The 14,575-nt window shown below is 55.5% G+C and overlaps 1 protein-coding gene across 1 annotated transcript; it reads right to left on the reverse strand.

The window, feature by feature from the left end:
- Window positions 1-842: 842 nt before the first annotated feature.
- On the reverse strand, window positions 843-14,226 carry HTR3A (5-hydroxytryptamine receptor 3A). The gene is made up of 9 exons (XM_045892896.2): window positions 14,030-14,226; window positions 11,165-11,331; window positions 10,248-10,292; window positions 8,219-8,328; window positions 6,356-6,525; window positions 3,967-4,127; window positions 3,406-3,616; window positions 3,083-3,304; window positions 843-1,640 (listed from the first exon to the last, which is right to left on the reverse strand). The coding sequence occupies exons 1-9, from the start codon at window positions 14,094-14,096 to the stop codon at window positions 1,342-1,344; spliced, it is 1,452 nt and encodes a 483-aa protein (XP_045748852.1). The 5' UTR covers window positions 14,097-14,226; the 3' UTR covers window positions 843-1,341.
- Window positions 14,227-14,575: the final 349 nt, after the last annotated feature.

The following is a 14,575-nucleotide window of genomic DNA, read 5'->3' on the forward strand; positions in this document are numbered from 1 at the left end:
TCCTTTCCCTGTAGACTGGCAGGTTCAGTCCATCTCCCCCATGCCTTCCTCTGAGTGACAGGCAGCCCGAGGGCTGGAATGAGAACAGGTGAGCCAGAGAAAGCCTCAAGCAAACATTGTGACACTAAGGTCCCTCTGGTGGGTTCTGGCATTCTTTCCTCTGAACACTTGTTAGATGGATGGAGTGAGGGAGTGATAGAGTTGGGGCACTCCTTAGCATGTCTTATAAACCCTGGTGTTTGGGAGAGGGGTCAGGATATGAGAAGTAACACCAAAGACCATGCCCCCAACTCTGCCTCTCTCGTGGTCCTGCACTTGGGTGAATGTGCCAGGAGTCGGCTGCGGAGAGTTCCCAAAGGAGATAGTTAAACTCAAGCCTTGGTTTTCCTGTCTTCCAAAGACCAAACCAGCGAGTGCTGGCCCTGGTGCTGACGTCCTTGCCTCCACGGCGGGATCCTCTAGCAGGGGGGAGAGCTTGCTGCCAGCTTCCCCCAGAGACCATGAGCCCAGAATGGTAACAGGACTGTGCAGACACTTCCAGCATCTTCCTAGGGGTTCACAGAACCGACCTTCCCACTCCTCACCTTTCCATTGCTAAGTGTTGGTGGTTCTTACCCTCCCACCTTGGATTCTACCTCCTAGTGTGTCTTAACGGCCACTGTTTGGTCACCTCCTGATTCTCCAGGGCAGAAAGCACCAAATAACTGAAACCACAGATAATACCTCTACCTCATTTCTACCAGTAACTTTACACTTCTTCCACCCACCCAGCTGCTGACAAATGGTTAAGAAGAGAGTCTAGGGCTTCGTTGTATTTTATTGCCCCCACCTGCCCCCCACCCCATCATCTCACGGAACAAGAGTGTTCAGGGAAGTGGCCACAGGTGAGGTGAAGAAGGAGACAGTAGAGTCAGATAAACCTAATGAGGTGTTACCAGCCCTGTGTAGCAGAGAGTTGGTTTGCCTCGAATCTAAAACCAAGGTTGAGGGAGATGAGCAGAAGTCCAAAGTGCCGTATGCAGGGAGGTGACAAGGGGGACACCAAGGCTTGATGCACAGATCAATAGAATAAAGTTAGGGAATGCCTCGGTTTGTCCTGATCTAAGACAGCATGTTTTAAAGCCATGATAAGTTGGTGGGGGGCGGGAGGCGGGAGGTGAAAGGGTCTTGAACGCCAAGCTTTCGGGGGAAGAGTCACAGCCCTGGTTCAGAGTTTCTGAGACACACTGGCTTTGGACAGGGTCTTGAAAACATCTGTGGCATCCTCTGGGCCCTGAAATTCTCCCCTCCCCATTCTAACCAGTGCCTGACACCTCCACACCCATGCTGGGCCGTGCCCACTCAAGAGTACTGCCAGACGGACCACAGGATGATGAGGGTGATGCTGTAGGCCAGCACCGCCACCAGGTAGATTCGGAAGAGCAACCTGTCCAGCACCGAGCCCACGCGCAGCCACTCCCGGGCCACCTCTCGGCTCTCGTCTCTTTTCTCCAGGAAGCGCCTGATGGAGACCAGCTCCTGCAACAGCCCTCGCACAGCCAGCGAGGCCTCCCGCGGGGGTGGGGGCGGGCTGCCTCGGCCCCTCGGGGTCTTCTCCAAGTCCCGGGGGCCTCCCAAGTGGTTGCAGGGGTTTCCCATGTCTGGAAAAAGGGTAGGGCCGTTGGCAAAGGAGGGAGGCTCAGCAGAACGGTCCGAACACCGTCCCTTCTGTTTCTGCGGCGGCTTGCAGATATTGTTATGAACAATTTCAGACATAGAGACTATAGAGGTTAACTTACCTATTTGTGTACCCACCATGTGACTTAAGCAAATAAGGAAAGCAACACAGTTGGAGATTCCTGTATACCCCTCCTTAGTCACATCCTCCATTCACTCCCCAGGTCACTGAGATCATGGATTTGGCGTTTAATTCTTCCTGTGCATTTTTTTTAAACACACGGGCTCTCTCCAGCAATTTGATACCTATTATTTCATTTGAGCCTCACAATAGCCCGTGAGAGAGGCCGTGTAGGAGTAGTTATTACTCGCACATTTTATGCAAAGGGGCTAAAGCTCGGAGAGGTTAAGTGACGAGCCTGTGGTCACACCTGGAGCATCATTTAAATGGGAGGCCACCAAGGCCTAAGGTATCTGGGCTGTGAATCCACTGCTCTCCCCTTTATGCCTTGCTGTCCTCTTCTCCGTGACTCCAACCCAAGTCCTCTGCACCTGGAAATACACCTTCAGCTGTGGCTACCTTGCAGGTGAGCAGTAAAACTGGGCATTGGGCTGGAGTACTAGCTCACCTGTTCAAGATGAGGTGGTCTTAAGTTAACCATACACCTTCTGTAGAAGGCCCAGCTCTTGCCAGAAGGGAGGACGAAAGCGGGTGGAGTGGTTAGAAATACCAGCTTAGCAGCAGATGGGCCTGGGTTCCAGTTTCACCAGTTCCTGGCTCTGTGACTTAAGGGCCAGCTATTTGGCCTTATGCCTCTGTTTCCTCATTTGAGAAATGAGGATGGGAACGCTATTAGGGGGCCTGAGGACGACCTGTGATAATGCACAGAAGATGCACATGCCTGGCCCAAAGCCCTGGACAAATATATCAGCAAGCACAATGACCCCCCTGTCCGTCCCCGCCACCAGATGGTGGCTGTTACAATGTCTCAGGGGAAACAAGCCCCACATTCCGTGTCCCCGGCACCCCCGGCTCTCCGGCTCTCCAGCTCATAGGTGTTTGAAATTCGAAGGGACCTGGTCTCTGAGCTGATGGAATGCAAGAGTTTGGGAAATCCTGGCTGCAGACCTAGCCCTGTTGGGAACAAGTCCCATCACTGCCTGAGGGGCATCCATTTGCTCGCTGTGGGGGCCGGTCTCAGAGAAAGGCTACTCTCAGCCCAGAAGTCTCAGCTCCCGACATGCTCAGCCACAGGCAACTCTGCTGCCTCCCCGTGAGGCCGGGCACGGGGTGCCGTGTGCAGGACAGCACCCACTTCCCAGGTCCCGCCCAGACCCTGGCCCGTCCCGTCGTGCCAGCCCCAGGCTCTCCACCGCGTCCCCACGCCCAGGCCCCCTGTGTGGGACTCCCCTCTCCCTCTCTCACCTGGGCAGTCATCGGTCTTGGTGGCTGGGGAGGTGGCTGGGGACCTTCGAGAAGCCGGCTGCTCGCCTAGGCAAAGGAGCAGGGCCACCCGCCCCAGAACCAGGCGCCGCAGCCAGGCGGGCACAGGCTGCTGTAAGTCCTGCTTGTGTACCAGCCGCACGATGAAGATGGTCTCGGCCAAGCTCATCACCAGCAGCGCCATGCACACGACGAAGTAGACCCCTGTGCACACGGGGCGGGGTTGGGGCCCGCGCACCACAGGTGGGAGGGCGGGTTTCTCGGTTCCTCGCCGCCCCGCGCGCTTGCCCGGGGGTGGGCCTTACCAATGAGGGGAGTGCCAATGGCCGTGGCCGGCAGCGTGTCCGACACGATGATCAGGAAGACGGAGTAACCCAGGAGGAGCGTGATCTTGAAGGAGACCCTCTCGCCACTGTCTGGAGGCAGGTAGAAGCCCACGATGTCCATGAGCATGAGGAAGATACTGGGCAGCAGTAGGCTGACCACATAGAACAGGGGCCGCCGGCGGATGACCACCTAAGACCAGGACGGGAGCTGTGGGAGGAAAGCCGGGGCAGGCGGGCTCTGCGCCCAGGAACCACCAGCCCATCCCAGACCCCCTTGCTTCGTGGAGCTTCCAGGCCGAGAGAGGAAATTGGACCGACCTCATGTTCCGCCTCTGGATCGAGGAGGAGTAAGGGACGAGTCCACGGAGTTTCCCCACCTACTTCCCTGAAGTTCCAAGGCACAAGTGTGACCCTGGAGCTGGGAAAAGGGCCGCAGAGGTTCTCCACCACCCCCCTGCCATGCCTCCCGGAGTCCACGTGGGTCTCATGTCCCTGCAGCTCCGGCTGTCGTCCCCCTGTGCCCGCCCCAGTCCCACTCACGTAGAACTTCATTTCTGCATAATGGTTGCTGTCTTCCATACTGAACTCCCGGAACTGGGTCAGCACCCCCAGAAGCTCCCACTCGCCCTGGTTCATGAAGAGGGTCTTGTCGAGCTTCACCTTTTCCGGCAAGCGCCACAGGGAGATGTTGATGTCCTGGACTGAGAGGGAACAAAGCAAGCCGGCTCTGGAGGCTGCAGACCCTGGGATGGGGCTTAGCTCACTCGCCTCTTGGCCTGCAGCCTCAGTCTCCTCAGCTACCAAATGAGGTAACATGCACATGGCACCACCCATCTGGGGTAGAGGGGCTGGAGCAAGGGGAGTGACAGCCTGGAGGAAAACACACAGTGAAATGCAAAGAACCAGAACCAGACAAACGACTTATTAGAAAGCCCCCTCTCTCCTTCTCTCTATCTCTGTCTCTGTCTCCCCCCCTCCCCCCGACACATACCCCTTCCAAACCTTCTATGTTTCCATTAGGGTTACCGATTTTTGAAATGAACAAAAGTCAACATTCTTTACCTTTCCCCTGATAGGGCTCCCTGCCCTTAAAGGTGAGCTAAGGTCTCAGTTGGTTAACGTCCAGGTCTTGATTTCAGCTCATGTCAGGATCTCAGGGTTCTGAGATTGAGCCCCACATCAGGCTCCGTGCTAGGCACGGAGCCTGCTTAAGATTCTCTCTCTCCCTCTCCCTTGACCCCCCCCCCACTGCTAGTGCCTGTGTACTTTCTCTCTAAAGAAGAAAGAAAGAAAAAGAGAAAGAAAGGAAGAATAAAGGTGAACTAGGGAAATAAGTGAAATCTTCACTTACAGAATAGCAGTTTTACTTCTCCGCATCTATACTAGAAAAACAGATATATACTAGAATGCCAGGAGTATCCATTACAGCAAAATATAGGGAAAGACCTACATGTCCACCAATCAGGAAAAAGCTTACTAAACTATGATGCATCCAAACCCCAAGCTATCCTACAGCAGGCAACATTTATGAGAAAGATCTAAATATGCACTTACTCGGAAAAATGTCCAAGACCTCTCGTTGAGCGAAAAGAATCAGGTAGCAGTAGCATAAATGATACATTTAGTAAAATAAAAACATATGAAATTATTTCCATGGGCTTTCCATAGATGTGTATGCACAGGTATATGCCAAGCATAGAGAAGGATCTGGAAGAATGTGCCATATGAAGCTTATACTGATAAAAGCTGTGAAGTCCTGGTGTGGCGAGTTTTTGGTGAGGAGTTTGGGATTCAAGGTAAAGGTGAAAAGTCAAAGATTATTTGTAATTCTGGTTTTTGTCCAGGGAAGTTCTACGTTATCTTTGTAATGTACAGTTAGTGTGATAAAATCAGACAGAGGCGGAGGATGCCTTTTTGCAGGGGCATCACGCTCACCTCACTAGGCTATAGTGAGCACCTGGCATTCATCCACTAAATAAAAGTTGCCGAGCACCTTCTTTTGTGCCAGCCACTGTCCTGGGCGCCTACCGGTGGGTCAGAAATCGTGGTCCTGCCCTCTCTGGGCTTATCTCTGCTAGAGAAGCAGACATTGAACTAGCACCTAAGCGTGCAACAGAAGTGGGGAGAACAGGATGCTATAGGACTGCGCAATGGGGAGGCCTAGTCTGGAGAGGAGACGGCTTTCCTTGAGGCACTGAGCCAATGCGGGGATTAGGTGAGCAGGAGGCTTGGCCACACTAGGAGGGGCTGGGGGCAGGAGTGGGGTGGGAAGGGGAGCAGGAGAGGGAGGGGGAGGGGGCTGGGGGGCCCAGGAGAGGAAGCAGCCTGGGATAAAGGGAGAGAACAAGGGGCTTCCGGGCTTGGAAAGGAAGGCAGGGGGGCTGGAGCCGAGCTCAGGGGAGCATGCACGGGGTTGAGGCTGAAATGGTGAGCTGAGGGCAGGCCCTGTGGGCCAGGTGAAGGATCTGGACTCTGTCTCAGGAGTGCCAGGAAGCCTTGGAGGTTTTTAAGCAGAGAACGATGTGGTCCGATTTGCATTTTAATAAGCTCTCCCCATTTGCTATGAGGAGCACGAATTGGAGGGGGCAGACTAGGAGGTTACTGCCAAAAGCTGGGGGAGAGAGGAGGCAGGGGTGCGTCAGTGTTGAAGACAAGTGAGGGACACTCAGGGCCACATCCTGGCCTTACTGAATGTCCTGCGCCAGTTTACATGGTCTCACTGGACGCTGGCGACAACTGAGGGAGGCGACAAGGGCAAGCACAGAGGCCTGTCTGGAGGAGGAGACCCAGGCTCAGCGGCATTAAGGAAAAAAGCAGGAAGTGACTTGGATGAAGGAGAGAGCCTCCTGGGGGTGCTCCTCCTGCAGGTGCTCCAGGGACCACCCCCCTCCGCGCCCCGCCCCCTCCCGGAGCCCTCTGCTGTACTCACTGGTGTGCAGCCAGCTGGTGAAGGTCAGGGAGCAGTTTTGCACATCGAAGGGAAAGTTGTAGATGTCGAGGCTACAGGCGGTCATCACCTGGAGGGGCTTGTAGTTCTGGACCTCGCCGTGATGCCCGACGTACACGTACGGGATGCTTGGAGACTTCCCCACGTCCACACTGGCCAGGGAAGAGGGTCAGTTTGGGGGCTCAAGAAGCAGGTCAAGCTCTGGGAGCCTGAAGGTCTCTGAGCAACGCAGCAGGGATAGAAACTCAGGAAGGGTCTGGGCAGCAGGACAACCTGCACAGTTTCCTTCTTATCTATGGTAGGCTTTCTTACCGGCCCTTGTCAGGGCTACTTTCCAAGCAGGAAAGGGCATGTCTCCTTTATTCCCCTGGGAACCTAGCCACAAAAGGCAGGCCGGGAATCCATGCACCTCACAGCCACCGGCTCTAACGTGCATGCCTAGCTGTCCCTACGCCACCAGCCACCCAGCTGGGCAGAGCTCAGCTCCCGGGAGTAGCGGCTCAGTGACAATGGGCAGGCTCAGTGGGAAAGCAGGACATTGGATTCCGTCCTGACTCAGGCTTCTCTTTGCTCCCCATCCCTAGAAATCCTGTTGACATGAGAATGATTTTGCCTGGAGGAGAAGGAACTAGAGAAATCATTGAGAAGAAGTGAGGCAAGGTGGGAAAGTTCTGCAAGACTTAGCCCCACTCTCTTGGAAGGTCCCCAACCCCGAGGCTCTCCCAAGTGACCACCGCAGCACAGAATGGCCTGAGCTGGGCGTCCTGAGCCTGCAGCCTCCTGTGGAACCAGGCTGAGAGATGAGAAACCAAGATTCAGGCTACTTCACGGTTTAACTGGAGATCCAGCCAGGAACTGGGATCCCTCCAGCCTGAGCTATGCAGATCATGGGGCTCTAGGTCAGCTGCCTCCCCTGAAAAACAGTGTGAGTGGCACCCCAGGCTTTGGACAATGCAGTGCCTGCTGGGCCGAAGGCTACTGGCCCCCGGCCACCTCCTCCTTCCAACCGTCTCCCACAGCCGTCTTCCGTGCCCTTGCATTCAGAAGCCCAGGCAGAGGAGCCTGAAGGAGCCTGAAGGATGGGGGGACGGGATGTTACCCAGGGCCCCATGAGACAATGTTCAGCTGCTGGTCATAAAGGATGGTGGTACCCACTTCTCATCGGGGGTACAAGCTGGAGATAGCCAGTCACTTGTGTGACTGGCGAGGTCTGAGCATCTCCCAGTTCCAAATCACCCTGTGACCAGAGGTGGTGACCCCTGGGGAACTTCATCTCTTTTGGTAACCTCACTGTCCCCTTTAAAAAGGCAACTGTGGGCGCCTGGGTGGCTCAGTTGGTTAAGCGACTGCCTTCGGCTCAGGTCATGATCCTGGAGTCCCGGGATCAAGTCCCGCATCGGCTCCCTGCTCGGCAGGGAGTCTGCTTCTCCCTCTGACCTTCCTCCCTCTCATGCTCTCTGTCTCTCATTCTCTCTCTCTCTCAAATAAATAAATAAAATCTTTAATAAATAAATAAATAAATAAAATAAAAAGGCAACTGTCCCTCATTGGGCTATTATAAAATGGGGACTCATTCGTCAGCTTCCCTTCCCCAGAAAGGGGTCCTCAGACCAAGAAAAGCGAGGTTTCAACATCAGGCATAGAAAAAAAGAGGAGTTTTAAAAAGAAAGGAGAAAAAAAAAACCACAAAGGGGGAATTGGGGCCCAAGCCAACCCCTACAGTTACCTACAGTTCTGCAGGCCTGGGAGGGACCTTTCATGCAACAGCAGAGTCTTGTCCCCATGCCCTGTCCTTCCCCAGCCCCGGAGCCACTGGGCCACCCAGCATTGCATGACAGCACTCACAACTCATTGATGAGAATGTCCGGGACCCAGATGCTCTCAGTGGGGATGGACAGCTTGGTGATGTTGTCAAAGTCCTCGGGGTTCCACTGGAGAAACTCGTCAGTCCAGTACTAGGGGAGGAGTGGGGATGGTCACAGGCAGCCCCCTCCATTTGGGGCGGGGGGCAGGGCATCAGCAACTTGGGATGACTTCACCACTCGGGGGGAATCTGGGTATTGATGGCCTCCAAATCACTCGGCAATACCTGAGGGTCCCCCCCACCTCTGTGCTCACACACTCCCAGCATGCAAATATGACCCAGGCAAAGGAAGCCTTGCCCGGGGAAGGCATGCGGTCATTTCTCCTGTTTGAATATCCCATGCACCAACTGTGGGATCTTGGACAAACAGCTTCTTGGGTCTTGGTCTGCTCACATGTAAATTGAGATAATAACACGCGCCTCACAGGGCAAAGATGGTTGTTGTTAAGTTTTGATCAATGCATTGTTCACCATCCTGTCAGAATGACTGATCTAAAATGTCAACTTAATCATGTCACTCCCTTGCTTAAAACTCCCGTGGCGAACCTTGCACTTGGGATAGAGTCAGACCTCACGGCCAGCAAAGGCCTGCATCATCTGACCTACAGCATTCTCGCTAGCCTCATTAATTCTGCTTCTCTGTGGCTTCTTGCCTCCAGCCGCGTGCAGTGAAACCCCCCACATCTCTGCACATCCGCGCGCTCCCACACTGCAACCCCGGTCTTCTCCCTGAGGGAGGTCTTAATCGTCCCTCCAGACTTAACCAAAGCATCTGTCTGCTCCCTTCTCCAGGAACCTTCTGTGACCCCCACGTCCCAGGCTGGGTGTTTATGTGCCTCCTCTGTGCTCCCATGGTTGGCATCTCGTTCTTGCTGCATTCACTGGTCTGTCCCTGTGTCTGTGGCCCCCATAGCCTGTGAGCTCACTGCAGGCAGGGCCTGAGTCTAGTTTGCGTCTCTGATTCTGGCCCCTTGGCATAGTCACTGCAACACCGTAGGTTGGCATCCCCTCACTGCCGGGCAGACAAGTGACCCTGAGGTCCAGGGATGGGACTTAAGCCAGATGTCCCAGGACAGGAGCTCCAGGCTGCCTACTCTTGCTGGGCCCCTTCCCTTGACGCAGAGCGTGCTCCGTAGTGCGAGCTCTCGGTGAGGCAGAAGAGAGCCGTCCGGCAGGAATCAGCATTCTGGCATCTTCCCCCACCCCACTCTCTGCCTGAGCGGGTGGTAATGGCGTATGCTCATGAGGAGCGGGAGGGATTTAACTGAGACCCACATATGCCAGGCGTGTCCCCAGACAGAGCCTCTCTCAGGTTTGAGTGCTATGAACCGGCCCCATCCTCCTGCCTGCTCTCCCCAGCCATTGTGGTTCCCTCTGGCTCTCATGCTTGCCCCACAGCTCAGGGGCTGCCAGAGCAGACCAGCCTGTGGACGGCAGCCTGCACGGTTTGCCTGCCCTCCCCACCAGCTCCCCGCCAGATGCGTCGTAAAGGCCTCAGAGACTTTCCACCAAGTGCCAGAGCGACGCGGGTCAGAAGCTGAGAGAGTGGGGAGGTGGCCAAGGGGGTGAGGACTCGGGGGATGGAATCAGCCCGTGTCAATCTCCCCGTTTGGTTGTCATCATATCTGGCTTAATAGAAGGAAGAACTTTCTAGCAATTAAGAGTTGCCTGAAAGTGCAGTTGCTGCCCACTGAGCTCCCGGTCGCTGGAGATATTCCATCAACAGAGGCTGCGCAAGTTGTTGTTTGAGATGCTGTGAAACCCTCAGAAACCAGAGGCGTTTGGAGGATTTCTCCTCCACTGAGTGTTGTTACGCTTCGTCCCACTGCTGGTCCTGAGATAAGAGGGGCCCAGACTCCTTGTCTCATGAGTCTGCCTCTGAGCCTCTCCCCTCCCCTTCCCTCGCCAAGGCCTCTGAGGGCCCTGATTCCTTTGAGATGGAGGAATCCTTCCTGGAAGGGGAGGCTCAGATCCCAGGAAATGAGGGTGGGCGCAGGGCTGGTCGCTCACCTGCCGGTACCAGATGTAGGTGGTCAGAACCTGGTTCTTCTCATCCTGTGAAGGGAAAGGGAGCTCAGTTTCAGTGGCCCTGTGGGCAGGCGTCCACCTTGCACACACCCCCCAAAAGGGGCTGCCGCTTTGTGTTCCTATTCCTTTGGGAAGAGAGAGTGACGAAAAGGGGAAAGGGGGCCAACCAGGAAGAGTTGGTCTCTTACTAGACACACCTAGGAAGAAATACAACCAATTTTTTTAAATTTCATATATATATATACACACATATATATATTCTACTATTTTCTATTATGTTATACATATTATATATATGCCTCTTACATTACATATATTTCACATATATAATATATATAACATAGAGATGAGAGGAGACATATAGAACATATCATCTCTCTCTCTGTCTATATATTTTTACGTATTTGTATGCCTATATACCTGGATCTGTATCTCCCTCCTGCCCCAGTGTGCAGGCGAGAGGTGCAAAACAGCGTTGAGAGGAAGAGTCATCACTGGTTTAGGATTAATTCTGCAACAATCCTTTGGCAACACCTGCCATGTATCAGGGGCCTGTGTGAGACACTGAGGGCCTAGAGAACACAGGACAGTTTAAAGCCTCACACAACTCACATGGAGACGTGGTTACGATACACTGAGTGAAGAACCACATGTGGGAAGTGGTTCTCCAGCCGTAAGGGTGGGGAGAGGCAGCCACACAGGTGACCCCGCTTTCTGGTTTGGGCAGCTGTGCAGGTGTTGGGTGATGTCATCTGTCCTGACACGGGTCTGTGCCAGATCACAGGGACTCCGGGTCCTCGAAGGTCCGCTGTACTGCCCAGGGGGTGACCTGGCCTTCTGTGGTCTCCCACCCCAAAAGGTCCACCTCTGAGCAGGGCAGGTTGGGGCCAAGTGCTCACCACGCTGAGGATGGCATAGATAATGACGTCGATGGCCACGGTGGTGGGCTTCCTCCAGTCCCGCACGGGCCGCACGCCCTTCTTGTAATTGGCCAGGAGGTGATCTGACAGCCTCAGCAGAGCCGGCCTGGAGGCCTCCTGGGCCTGGGGATGCCTCCTGTGCCTGGCTGCGAAGCGCAGTTCAAAGTGGGCATCAGAGCCTGAGGCTTTCCGCAGTTCTCTTGCCCTGGTTTGAAAGCTATTAAAAGGAAAACGTCTCCACTATTTCCACCTCAGATCCCCAGATCCCCCCACCGACCGAAATTCCCATCGTTGGAACATTTTGTCTGCAGAGAGTCCTGCCCAGATCCGAAGCTCTTGTCTCCTGAGCGTAACCGACGCCGTCATTTACGTGAGGGAGGGCGCCAGCTGGGCTGCAAAGGCAGGTGCTGGAAGACAGGTGAGGGCTAAGGGGGCCGCGGGCTGAGAAAGGTTGAGAGCAGGCGCCTGCCAGAGGCGGTGGGCCTGTGGGGGATGGATGAGGGGCACTGGGGAGCCAAGGAGGAGTGGCCCCGGGACGTGGTACGGGAAGGAGAGGTGGCCCAAAGTGCACAATCTCTAAGCACCAAGGTCTGCGTGAGGGTTTGCCTCAGCGTCTGCCCGGATCCCCGTTGGCTCCTTGACCCCAGCCTGCTATTGATCAAGAAAGAGGGGAGCCGGGCACCTGGGTGGCTCAGTTGGTTGAGCGACTGCCTTCGGCTCGGGTCATGATCCCGGAGTCCCGGGGTCGAGTCCCGCATCGGGCTCCCTGCTCAGGGAGGTGTCTGCTTCTCCCTCTGACCCTCCTCCCTCTCATGCTCTCTCTATCTCATTCTCTCTCTCTCAAATAAATAAATAAAATCTTTAAAAAAAAAATTGGGGGCGCTGGGTGGCTCAGTTGGTTAAGCGACTGCCTTCGGCTCAGGTCATGATCCCGGAGTCCCGGGGTCGAGTCCCGCATCGGGCTCCCTGCTCGGCGGGGAGTCTGCTTCTCCCTCTGACCCTCCTCCCTCTCATGCTCTCTGTCTCTCATTCTCTCTCTCTCAAATAAATAAATAAAATCTTTAAAAAAAAAAAAAAAAGAAAGAAAGAGGGGAGCCATCCAGTGAACACTGACATTCCTTGTCCTTCCTGCAGAACCCCCCCCCGCCCCCGCCCAGTCAGCCGTGCACACACACAAACTCCTGGGAGCGGGTTGGCCAGGACTCCTTCAGAGGGCTGCTCTGTGGGCAGATCTGGTAGAGGGAGGAAGAGGGTTAGGTGTGGGGCGTACGAGAGGTGAGAAGAAACCGAGTTGTCCCCAGAGCTGGAGGCCTAAAGGACCAAACAGTGATGAGGAAACCCAACGCCATCCTATGGGGATTTCATGTGTACCTGTCATCCCTCTGGGAAATAGTAGAAGCACTTCCTGAGAGAAGCCAAGAAGTATGAAGGTGAAAGGCATAGGGTAGGGAAGGAGCACGCCCTGGAGGGCCAGGGCCCGGGGTGTGAGAGGACCAGCAGGGCGCCGCCTGGGTCCTTCCTGCAGCAGGTGCCTCCTCTCTCACCTTGTCTATGTCGTGTGTGCAAACCAGGGAGCCAACAGCTCCTACAGACCCCCCTTTGCCTCCCCACCCACCTGGCTCTGATAAACCTTCCGTTTCCCTCAGAACGACAGGGAAGAGCAGAAAGAGGCGGGAGACGAGAGACCACTTATTGAGCGTCTCCTGTGGAATAACATCAGTGAACATATTATTCATTTCAGCCTTAGAGCAGTTCCCTGGGGTGGCTGTCACGACTACAGCGTTTACAGCTAAGAGTCCCCGAGGCTCAGAAAGGTGGGTCCTGCGCCCTGCAAGGGGAGGAAATGAGATTCAAATCCAAATCTCTGTGTGTCTTCACTACACCAGCAGCAGCCCTGATCCCATTGCTGGGAATCTGACCACACTGGGCCCTGCAGGCCTCAGAGCAAAAGGCTACGGCTGGGAGGGATGGTACTTCTCTTCAGCCAGGGAAGCCCCCCAGACCAGAGTCTTAACATGCAGCCTGGGTCTGTTGTCCCACTGAGCTTCCCCAGTGACAGCTCAGGGGAGGAAAACCATCGTGCACTTAAGCTCTTCCTATCCGTCCAGCCCTGGGACAGCATCCTAACTGTGCTCAGCCCCCAGCTCCAACCTAGCTCTGGATGGGGAGAAAACCTTCCGGAATGGGGAGTCAATATGGTTTGTAGCAAAAGGAAACAGATGCCTTTGTGGCCCCAACACCTTGTATCCCAGGAAGGCAGGAAAGGGTGGGTGGGGGAATATGGAGAAGTTTGGCGTCACTGGAGCTTAGCCCTGGAAGGGAACTTTAGGAAAGGAGGCCCAGGAAACCTGTGCAACAAGACTAGGGAAGTTGAGGAAAGATGGCTCTGTTAGTTCTGGTCTCCACTCCGTTGCGAAGGCGCTGTGTGACCTTGAGTGAATTCCTCCCCCTCTCTGGACCACAGCATTCCCGTTTACAACAAGAAGGGACAGACCAAGTGAGATCCAAGGTACCTTGCAGCTGCCATTCCATGAGTTTGGGGGCAGGGCAAAGAAGAGAGGAGCCCCTCTCTAGCATCTTCGTACACACTTCCAAGTACCAGGCTGCTGTGGGCCCCTCTCAGCAAGCCCTGCCCCCACCTGCACTCACCCACCTCAACTTTGGAGGTGGACCACAGTGCCTTAAAATTCCCTCATGCTCACCTGTGGCAAGATCCCTGACTCTCCTACAGCAGCACCCACCCCAAAACCCTCCTTCCCGCGACCCTTGGGGGCATCAAGCATCCCCTGCCCTCCGTCGGCAGGTGGCCAGCGACTCCTACGCGCTTGCCCCCGGGCCCCTTACCTTCTCCCCGTGCCAGGAGCGTGGGTAGAAGCAAGGCCAGCAGTGCCTCTGGCACCCACAACAGCATGGTGAGCTCTCCCGGGGTGGGGTGCCTTGGCGGGGCCTCGGGGTGAGTCGTGCTGAGGAGCAGCCTGCCCACGCGCTGCCAGCCTCGTGTCCCCACCAGCCTGCCTCCCGGGCTGCTTTCCACACCTTCTGAGGCCGCAGCTCACACAGCCCGGGGCCACCGGGGGTGGGCGGCCGCCAAGTTTTCCTGCAATCTGTCCCTCGGCTGGATCAGGTTTCAGGGCGGGAGGGGAGGAGAGGGAGCCAGTGAGAGAGGAGCCCGCCCAGCTGATGTCATGCGGCAGGACTCGGTCCACCCATGCAGCCAGGTGGCCCGGCCAAATTCCCCAAGGATCAGTGGGGTGGGGGTGGGGCGGCAGGAGCCCCTGGAGCAAGGATGCGGCCTGTGTGCTGGGAGGTGCTCTGGGTTGCTGCTCTCATTTATGTCAAGTATGGTTTGGTGGCATGGGGCTGGGGCAGGGAGGGGTGAGGCAGCGGGAG

The sequence above is a fragment of the Mirounga angustirostris genome, unplaced genomic scaffold (assembly GCF_029215605.1).
Source record: "Mirounga angustirostris isolate CCGP_5_RB_7025 unplaced genomic scaffold, mMirAng1.0.hap1 SCAF_13, whole genome shotgun sequence".
NCBI classification, from domain to species: domain Eukaryota; kingdom Metazoa; phylum Chordata; class Mammalia; order Carnivora; family Phocidae; genus Mirounga; species Mirounga angustirostris.

Bases quoted from the DNA above. Each gene is read 5' to 3' on its own strand.
- HTR3A (XM_045892896.2), bottom strand. From the start codon at position 14,096: ATGCTGTTGTGGGTGCCAGAGGCACTGCTGGCCTTGCTTCTACCCACG. The intron at 10,293-11,164 runs GTGAGCACTTGG...TTCCCTTCACAG, and splicing joins TCTATGCCATCCTCAGCGTG to GATGAGAAGAACCAGGTTCT. The intron at 6,526-8,218 runs GTGAGTGCTGTC...TTCCCTGGCCAG, and splicing joins GACATTCTCATCAATGAGTT to TGTGGACGTGGGGAAGTCTC.